The sequence below is a fragment of the Austrofundulus limnaeus genome, unplaced genomic scaffold (genome assembly GCF_001266775.1).
Source record: "Austrofundulus limnaeus strain Quisiro unplaced genomic scaffold, Austrofundulus_limnaeus-1.0 Scaffold4, whole genome shotgun sequence".
Classification (NCBI taxonomy): Eukaryota; Metazoa; Chordata; class Actinopteri; order Cyprinodontiformes; family Rivulidae; genus Austrofundulus; species Austrofundulus limnaeus.
The window spans coordinates 1,133,156-1,143,568 of NW_013952406.1; the positions used below are offsets into that span (position 1 = coordinate 1,133,156).

At 44.8% G+C, this 10,413-nt stretch overlaps 2 protein-coding genes across 2 annotated transcripts in view; one reads left to right on the forward strand and one right to left on the reverse strand.

The window, feature by feature from the left end:
• The first annotated feature begins 3,034 nt into the window (after nucleotides 1–3,034).
• Nucleotides 3,035–4,478, forward strand: hexim1 (HEXIM P-TEFb complex subunit 1). Its single transcript, XM_014022547.1, has one exon. The coding sequence runs from the start codon at nucleotides 3,391–3,393 to the stop codon at nucleotides 4,396–4,398; it is 1,008 nt and encodes a 335-aa protein (XP_013878001.1). The 5' UTR covers nucleotides 3,035–3,390; the 3' UTR covers nucleotides 4,399–4,478.
• A 2,686-nt stretch (nucleotides 4,479–7,164) lies between these two features.
• The window catches only part of arhgap23a (Rho GTPase activating protein 23a), a gene marked incomplete at its 5' end in the record, with an annotated part of 16,368 nt that continues 13,119 nt past the window's right edge, over nucleotides 7,165–10,413 (reverse strand). Inside the window, 3 exon segments of the mRNA XM_014022536.1 lie at nucleotides 7,165–9,596; nucleotides 9,627–9,916; nucleotides 10,048–10,079. Of these exon segments, the coding sequence (XP_013877990.1) occupies nucleotides 8,573–9,596; nucleotides 9,627–9,916; nucleotides 10,048–10,079 (1,346 nt within the window).

Genomic DNA, 10,413 nt, shown 5'->3' on the forward strand with positions numbered 1-10,413 from the left:
AACATGAATGGAAGGTCCCCACGGGTCCAAATGCATGGTAAGTTTCTGTGAGGTTAATTTTAGAGTATATGGTCAGGGTTAGGCTATAAAGTCTAAAAAACATGAATGGAAGGTCCCCACGGGTCGAGAAACAAACGTGTGTGTGTGTGTACGGGTTTTTCCTACAACATGGGGTATTTTTTACAAAAAAAAGCAGCCAGGTGAATCGTGGGGGGGTCCAAATGCATGTTACAGGTGTGGGGTTAGGTTTAGGACCAAGGTTTAGGTTAGTTTTAGGGTCAGGTAAGTTTCTGTGAGCTTAATTTTAGAGTACATGYTCAGGGTTAGGCTATAAAGTCTAAAAAACATGAATGGAAGTCAATGGAAGGTCCCCACGTGGTGTGTGTGTGTGTGTGTGTGTGTGTGTGTGTTCAAACATGTACTTTACACCAGTAAACGAGGCTCGGGCGCCCCCTGCTGGTGGTTTGGGTGAGTTGCCAGACTTCAACAATTCTGCAAATCCATTTCATCTTTTGATGCCTTTTGCACATGTTGTCTGCATGGATTTTCAAAAGGATGTGCTTTTTACCACTCCTGCACAAATACAAGAGTCCAGACTGAGCAGTAAATCTCCAATAAAGGAGTTATAAGGCAGGCGTTGACAGAAACCTGCAGAGATCCAAACACACAAAGCACAGGTTTTTCATAAATCTCTCTTTGACTTTGAGCCTTGTTAACACACCCAAACTGTTTTCATCTTTTCTCAACAGCAGCAACAACCACGTTATGCCGAGTGAGAGATTAAGTCATGGTTGGTAATCCTCCCAGGCTGTGATCTCTGCAGGAGCGACAGTGTAGCTGCACCACTCCTGGATTTGAGAATACCCTGGTGTGATCTCCACTTCCTTACCAGTCGTCAGGTTTTTCATTAACTGGAGCGTGTCACCTCACTCTCTCTCTCCCCCTCAAAGGATTCCTAGTTCAGCCTGACAATTTGCCAGAGGTGAAACTGGGCCCTGCTTCTGTTAGAAATAGTTATGCTGTCTTGTTTGTAGCCACTGGATTCCTGTTGTTTACAAGCAGYGTTAGAACGAGGACACCATTCAGTTCCAAATAAAATACTAAATAACCAGTTTCTGCACTTAAAAGAAAAACTGCATTGTAACCACTGTTAAGGAACTATTTGGGTTTCTACATGAGTGTGCAGCTTGCACACATAAAAATAAAGAGTTCACCTACTAACTCTAGACATCTGCAAGGCATTCGATGTTATTTTCAGGAAAAATGTACAATATAGCAATAAAAATGTCAAGATAATTACATTACAGTTCTTTATATGTTCTCGTTTACTGAACTCCTATTGTGCCCAATCTAAAAACAGCAACGAAMTCTGAAAAACAATTGCATAAAATCAAGTAAAACAAAATAAGAGCGTACTAATTTTATGCTAACTAAAGCAAAGATTCTGTGGTTCCTTGGACGCTGAGGCTGCGACTACTTCCTGGATCTGTGCAAGTCTGTCGTGTGACTTAAAACCATGCACAGGACCTGTTCTTTAGTTGGTAACACGATGTTGAGGCGATGCGTTCGGCCCGTTTGGTCGTGTTTTTTTGGCACAGAAGTGCATTGATTTAACTGTAATGATCTTATAGGAAAGTCGCAATGAAAACATAATCCAGGAATTAAACGGAGGCGTGGCGAACACGTTGGCCTAMTTAGCGTAACGCTAATGTTCGTGTTTTTAAGTGTTGTAATAAATTTGTGTGATAGATTAKGCTGTGTCGACAGCTGTGTGTTAATAAAAAACGCTTTTATTTAATATAGTCTTTACATTTATCTTCTTTTACAAGAACGAAGCACCGAAGCACGAGCTAGTTGTTAGCCTAGCTTCATGTACAATGTGACGTTTTTCATCTGAAAGGAACTATTTCCTGCAACATCATCATGCCGAGGATTTAAGGTTGTTTTATTTTAGGGCATTTGACTTCACACAGTATGARTTTTTTTGTATGTTTTTTGGTGTTTAGTTTGCGAGCGATAACCTAGCGCTCATTTGCTAACTACGCTCGGCTAACGTTAACTCCGTGTAAACGGGTGCGTAATTTGGGGCTGCGACTAAAAACAAAACACCAAAACTGATCTACACCACTCCGTCCGTTGAGAAAAGGATTACTGAGCGAGTGTGAGATCGCCTGACCCACCCTTTGACAACGAGGGGTTCGAGGTTCTGATCGTTCTTGCAGCTTCACAATAAATGTCGTTTGTTTACGCTGCTCGTAGAGTTCCCCCCAGAGCCGCTGCCCTTCGACGTATCACTCCGCACCGCACGGTCCACCGAAACGGAAACATTTATTCGCTAAAAATTTATTGTTTGAAAGCTGCGTTTTAATACGCAGATGCTTAAAAATAATTTAATTTAAAGAACGAAATGTTAATACTTATTTTCTGATAGGAACATTGAAAACGGACTATATTTCGTAGATGGATTGTTCCATTTGCCTTCAAATAACGGTGTATTTTTACTGTATTATTAATTTTATTGTGAACGGTGTGCTCGCAACAAAACATAAACTTTATTTTTTTTCAAATAATATACATGGTTATATATTGCTGATTCGAGAAGATGTCGAATAAAAGTCGCTGAGTCAAACTTGTATTTTGTTGTCTGTATTATTTAACCCTCTCGCTGCAATGGTACAGTCCACAAAAAACGCCCGGGACTGCTTTTTTCGGTGTMGATTACGCTCAGATGATTGACAGCAAGACCGCCCTGTCAGAAAATAACTCAAGCTTAGCAACAGCAAAGCTACCCTGCGAGCCAATCAGGAACGAGCAGGGCGGGGCTAGCAGGGCATCAGATCCTATATTTCTATTGGTCGAAACTCGCATCGATCCAAACSTGCTTGTGGATTATGTAGTTCACGGCCGTGTTGGAGCTTTTAGCTTGAGACGTCGTTAAAACGACATTTCCCACAATGCACCCGGCGCTACGAAAAGAAGCATGCGCACGGTCGGAGGCGGAGTTGGTATAAAATCAGGAGCTGCCTCTCCTCTAGTAGCACACTGGACATTGTTGTGGCGGTGAAACGCGGTCTCTGGGACAGCGTGAGCGCTGACGGCAACGAAACAGTTAATGGTAGTTAGCGACAGTTGCTCCGACAAACCCTTGGAGGAGTAACAAGTGTTTACTCTTCGGAAGTTCACTTTTTGACTTTACGGGAGTCCATTTTAAAACTTATCGCATATTTTTCTTTAAACTTGCTCTGTTTTTTTTTTTTTTTGTTCGGTCGGAGGAGGGTCAAAAATAAGTTTATCCGCCTTTTTTAAAGCAGACTTTGGCTTTCAGTTTTTTTAAGACAATGAACTAAAATGTGCTAAACGGAGGAACCAACAGAAGAGATCGTCAGGATCATGGCAGAGCCGATGGAGCAGAGCCCTCACCTGGGTACTTTAGGCAGCCCGTCAGGTGGGACCCGCGGGGACGAGTCGGAGCATCTCCCGGCCGGCAACCACGCTTTACCGCAAAACGGCGCCAGGGGGCGCCAGAGAGCGCAGAACCACCGGCGGCGGGCGGAGAGCTGCGACGATGTCAACACCGACAAGTTCTGGCAAACGAAAGGCGGACAGAGGGAGGTGTGTCCCGCCTTGGCATCCGGAAATGCAGCTCAGCCTCACGACGGTCACCCGCTGGGGGATCCGCGCCCGAAGGGGGCTTTCAGCAACCGGGTCCAGGAGGAGGGCTCGCTCGTCGACTCCGACACCGGCTTGGACGCGCGCCCCGGCAAGAAGAAGCACCGGCGCGGGACCTCCAAGAAGAAGCGCAACTGGAAGCCGTACAACAAACTGTCCTGGGAGGAGAAGAAAGCCCTGGAGGAGCGGGAGACCGTCAGGGCCTCCCGGATGAGGGAGGAGATGTTCGCCAAGGGGCTCCCGGTCGCGCCCTACAACACCACCCAGTTCCTCATGGACGAGCACGACCGGGAGGAGCCGGACCTCAACACCGAGACCGGGGTCCGGCGCTCGCTGGGGGCGGAGGACACCGGCAGCGAGGAGGAGCTCCTCGACGAGGAGGACGACGAGGACGAAGGCAGCGGCGGCGGGAGCGACGGCATCGGGAGGCCCGGGAACGCCGGCGGGGAGTTCCTCCAGCGGGACTTCTCCGAGACTTACGAGATGTACCACGTGGAGAGCCTGCAGAACATGACCAAGCAGGAGCTGGTGCAGGAGTACCTGGAGCTGGAGAAGTGCATGTCCCGGCTGGAGGAGGAGAACAACCGGCTGAGGCGCGCCGCCCCGGACGGCTCCCAGGTCCGGATCCGGGAGATGGAGCTGGAGCTGGAGAGACTGAGAGCCGAGAACACGGAGCTGCTCCTGCAGAACCAGCCCAACAAGGACCGGGGCCAGGTCCCCGCCAAGTAAAGGACTTCACATCCGTTTTTAATAAAGGTTAAAAAAAAAAAACACGGGACTGCTGCATTAAAAACAACAAAAACATGTCAGAGTTTGTATCAGTTTTTGTCTTTTGGACATGAAGTTGCCTACTTGTTTATTTTCTATCTGACCTGTGCAAACAGGAAGTGTAAATATGAAAAAAATTAAAGGTATTCATTGCTAATAAGTTAATCCTGAATCATATCAAATGGTGATGTGTGAAATCCAATTTTACAGATAATATAAACATAAAATGCGGGTCTGCACTCAACGTAAACAAAGCGGAGTCTGCTAAGAACCACCTGAAAGGTTATTAAAAACTGCCTATGTTCAATTTAAAGACCCTCAAACATGAAAAAATGTGCATTTTTTTATGTTTTTATTTTATTTAAATGTCTGGTTTTCATGACTTTTCAATGAGTACTTTTTAATGTTTTTTTAAGAGATGTTAAACAATATTTTTGTTGGATTTTTTTCCAGGTCGACTTTGTAGGCATATCCATTGACAAACTGTTTCATGTTTTAATTATTAAAAAAAAAATTGTAATTCCTTGAAACCAGAGATTAATTGGGCCTGAAATTAACATTTATCTTTTTTTTTTTTTCGTGCTGAAGCCCCAGATTTAACATTTTAACAGTTGTGTGTCATAATTGGTTAAAATAAAAGAGAAGTTCTGATTGGAGCTATTGTGTTGTGGACCATGCAGGGTCTGGAGATCTTACACCCCTGAGATTCATCAATGAAACAGCAGGAAGAAGCACCAACTGGTGCTTTCTGGTATTAGTTTCTGTCAGATTGTAGCTCATCTGCAACACAGTTTTAGCCTTTTTTTTTTTAGTTAATAGTAGCCATTTTGCATTAGGTCGACTCAAAGCTTAGCATAGCCATAAAAATGTGCAGATATTTTGCTAACACAGGGAGCTGAAGCCTTCCTTATGTGTTAGAAGTGAATCTCATTTACAAAGTTTAGCAAAATTTCTACAAATTTCAAATTTTTTGATTGTATAGTTCACGAGATATTTTGCTAACAAAGTTTATCCGGTGGCTCTCATAATATGGACCAGTCTCTGCTACTACTGCACAAAATCTCAGGTTAATATCTTCAAAACAAGCAAGAGTTGGAGCCATTTTTGTTGCACTGTGGCGGCCATCTTGAAAGGAGCTAACCCCAGAAGTTAATCAGTTGCAGCAGCACATCTGGTGATTACTTCCTTCTGAGTTTTATTGAAATTCATGCAGTGGTTCAGGAGATTTTCTGCTAACAGAGAAGTAATAAAAAACCATTTCCTTTTATGTGATAAAGACGTGTTTTGCGCCTGCCGCCACCAGAGGGCGCCATTCTGCCTCAAGCTTCCTGAAGTGCGAAATTAAACACAGAACTCATTTAAACATACTTCTGTTTATTTACATATAACTTGCTTTAAAGCAAACAGGCGGAGGAAAACCATGTTTTAGTCCAGTCATTTCTTTTTTTTTACATCAGTAAAGCGTTTCCAAATGTACACAATACAATATGTTATTAAGACAGTATGTACAAAACAAAGGATTAATATAATAAAACATTAGGTAAAAATCACATTTTAGACAAACTGATGCGGGCTGTGAGGAAACTGGATGTTTTTGGTTCGACCCGATGTAGTTTCAGGGTTTTTAAACAGGTGTACCGTTTTCACACGACGAATAATAATAATAAAAAAAAAGCTCCTTTTAGCAGCAGCTGTTAGCGCCAAAGAGCGAGTGCATAGATTGAATCCTTGGCTTGAAGTGTGCTTGCTTTATTTWTTTTTTTCAAATGCTTCGCTCGATCCACGTACACGTCTTTGGGTCGGTTTTACCATAAGCTACTTTGGAGGATGACCCGAAAACGACAAAAAACAAAAACAAAATCTTTTCATAAATCAGGCACTTGAAGAATCTTGAGGTAAGACCAGACAGGAGCTTCTCAATCAGGATAATTTTGGTGAGATAATAAGTTGCACCTTTTGTTCCAGAGAAAATCTAGAAACTAAATTCTCAGTTGTACCAATACTCCTGGTCGTAACGCCGCTCCGAGGTGACAAAACGTGCAGACGGGTGAAAAAAACAGACCTGTTTGTTTGCGCTACACCTTTACGATCTTTAATCCCAAACAAACACCAAAACGACGAGCTCAGGTTTCACCCAGGCGAGCTACGGAAACCCCGATTCTGAAAAAAATCAAATACAAACAGAACAATCTGCAAATCTCATAACAAAAGAGGAGCCATGATTAATTATGTTAACTGGTAACATATAAAGGTATAAAAAGTTCATTTTAAAAGTAATTAACTGCAACAAATACAGGGAATACTTTCAGAATAAAGCTCCTTAATGGTAAAATATCCCATTTACTGTTCATAATATCAATAAATATAAGTGACCCATCATATCGAAATGAGGATTAAGTGAAATTTTGCCAAAAACGACCCAATTACATTTTCAGATTCCTGCTTTAAAAGCTACATTTTGATACCAGGATCATCTGATATAAGCTAATCCAGAGATATGACTTAATTTATCGTGTTGTTTATGATAATACATAACTGTTTGGTCTGATTCTTAATTTTATGTAAGTTTATAGAGTAATTTTTGATGTTAATATAAAGAGGAAACATCAAATATATGTATATTATGATTTCTCAGTAGGAAAGAAACAAAACATGGCCAGCTGACAAGGAAAAATTTTAAATTTTAAGGCGTTTTTCTTCAAAATCAGTTTTTCTTGTTGCTACAGCTCAAAAAAATGCTTCAAAATTTATTTTAGGATTATATTTCAGACAGTTCATTCAAATGATACATTCATAAGACATTAATTCATTACATTTGGACAAAATGCAATTTTTACACAAGTTTAAATCAAAAACCTATATCTGCCTGTTTCTCCACTTTTGGACTTAATCCTGGTTTCGATGTGATGGCTCACATAAATATTTTTTTGGGGGGGAGCCTGCCTCTCTAATGGTATAGGGGTACATTAGTGATTCAGTCAATGTAAAAAAAAAAGTATAAACAGGTTTTAGAACATCAGCTATCATCCAAATTATATGATTTTCAGGGAAGGCTTTGCACATTTCAGCAAGACGATGCCAAATTAGATTCCAGGTTCTGGACCAGGTCCGCCTGCAGTCCAGACCTCGAATCAATTTAAAACATTTACAGGTCAACGTCATAAATAAGAAACTGTTCTTAATGTTCTTCCTGGTGAAATAAAGGTTAAATAAAAAAAKCACATTTAGTTCATCGAGAAACAAACAATCCAGCAAACAAGAGGAGATTCTTCTCGTTTCAGTTTCACCAGATTTTAATTGATTATTTTCATAAAATCGAATAATTTCTTAGCTTCAACATTTAATACAAGATTTGCAGATGATTATTTTCAGAACCGAGGTTCTAAACGACCTCTGATGTCTGCAAAAATTACATTTTTCTTGAATCCTTCAGGTGAGTTAAAGGTTTTCTGCACAGTGTTGTAAACCAGCAAAAGGAGCGAGTTTTGGAACAAAAAGGTTCGATCCCAATAAAAGTCTTTATTTTTACTTTAATATAAAATATATATTTATATTTTAAGAGAATATAAACAAAAAAATATATATTAAGAAAAAAAACATTTCAAGTCTTGAAAGAAATGACTGTAAACCATAAAAAAACAACTAAAAAACAAGATATTTACACGGTTAACTTAGCGAGGCTTTGTACAAAATGTTACAAAACATTTTTCCGCCTGAACGCTCACACGTGACCACAGTTTGCTGTTGTTTTTGCGTAAACACAAACACTGAGAAGCTGAGCATAAATTAGAGTTTTACAGTTTCTGCGGTCCGGAGCGCTTCAGGAAGACTGATTAAAATAAATAAATCAGCTGAAGAGGAAACTTTTTTTTTTAATCGGTTTAGTTTGCGTTGCTGTGAGTAACAGACGATTCTGAACGACCCTCAGTTCGACTCGAAGCACCATTTTTCTCAATGAACTCTAATTTCTCACCTGTGAGCCGAACAGGAAGTGGGAGGAGACTCAGATTTGTGAAACTGACACTGGCCGTGAGGAGGCGTGGCCACGTCTGCGTCTTTTTTATGAGCAGAAGAAGAAGAAGAAATCAGTTTTGGCAGCAGTGGAATGATGTCGTCCGGCAGCTCGGCGGTCCTTTCAGAGGTACTGGTGGAATCTGGAGGTGGGGGTTTGGCGTGGAACCGGACCCGGGTCGAGCCCGTCCTGAGGCACGTCTCGTGTTTTCACCAACGGGGGTCTCTTCTCGCTCGCTTCCGTGGGGGACGCCACCACGGTGTGCCGGCGCCACACGCGCTTCTTGCGGCGCGTCTCGGGCGACGGCTGCCTCCTCAGCCCCACGCTGCGCAGGTCGTCGGCCGAGCCCAGCAGCCGGGCCCGCACCTGCTCCGCCAGGGACCTCCCCCCGGCGCCGCCGGGGCCGGCCGGGGCGAAGGAGGCAGCCTCGCTGGGCCGCAGGGCGGGTCCGGAGCGGGACGGCCGCAGGCTCTCCTGGCTGCTGCTGGAGGACGGGTTGGTTCTGGATGAGTCCCTCCGCGGCCTCTCCGACCCGGAGCCCTCCTCCAGGGACTCGGCCAGGTCCTGGGACCGGGTCTTGAGCTTCTTGCGGGCCAGGGTGTCGCACTGGATCAGCTTGTGCGAGTTGAAGGAGGGCCGCGAGTGCAGGCGGTGAGCGGCGGAGGAGGAGGAGGACGACGAAGGCGTGGTGGAGCGCGCTCCTCTGTCGCTCCTCTCCGCGGGGTCGGGGGCGTGAGTGACAGGAGTGGGCGGGCTCAGAGCCAGGKTGGGGGGCTTGCAGTGCGAGTAGAGGAAGCTGCGCGGGACGGGGGCGGGCTCTGTTGTTGTTGTTTGTTTGCTGGGCCTCTCCTGGGTGAGCGAGCGCGAGGCGAAGCCGCTCTCGTTGTCCGTCTCACTCACCAGCTCGCTGTGCTCGTCGTCCGCATCCTCGCCTCGGCCCTCCGACCCCAAGCTCCGCCCCAGCGTGGACAGGGTGGAGTAACCGGAGACGATGGAGCGGGCGTCCTCCGGCGCTCGCCCCTTCACCTCCGCCTGCGCCCCCTCCTCCCGCAGCAACGTGGCCGCCTGCTCCCCTCCGGCCTCCTCTTCCTCTTTGCAGCACGGCACAACCGCCTCCTCTTTCACTCCTTCAACTTCCTCCTCCTCTTCCTCCTCCTCTTCCTCCTCCTCTTCCTCCTCCTCCTCCTCTTCCTCCTCCTCTTCCTCCTCCTCCTCATCCTCGTCCTCCTCTCCTTCTGCTCGAGGAGCGGTGTCTCCCACAGGTTGCGACTCCTCTTCTTCCTCCTCCTCCTCCTCCGTCCCCGGGTGTTCGGCTCTGAAGGGCTCGTGCTCGGAGTCGTCGTCGGTACTGCTGCCCACGCGGCGGGCGTTGCGGCGCTTCCTGCGCTTGCGTCCCGTGACYGCGGACATGATGGACAGGGCCAGGAAGTCCTTGGCTGTCAGGTCCTTCTTGGAGCCCCACATCCGCTGGAAGAGAAGGTCTCACTGAAACACCGCCATTGTTTTTACAACATGATGTTTTAAAATGTTCCAAACAGGTGTGTGTGTGTGTGTGTGTGTGTGTGTGTGTGTGTGTGTGCGTGCGCGTGTTTTGTTACCTTTATCTTAGCTGAGTCACAGTTGGTTGAGTCTGCAGAAAAAGGATAAAAACACATCGTCAGGTTAGAGGAGTCCAGGTTAACCAACAGTCATGATGGAGGACACACAGGTGGATTTTAAAGGATTAATTTTATTTTTTTTGTGTGTTTTGAGAGGCTAATTAGACAATTTTTGTTTCTTATAAATCAATTTTGTAATTATCCATTGTCCATCCTCTGTGTCCTCTCATCATGTCAGACCCAAGATCAAACATTCAGGAAGTGAAGCTTTTAGTGGGAAAAACTGGAGGAAGCAGCAATCTGTGTGTCACCACACACACACACACACACACACACACACACACACACACACACACACACACACAC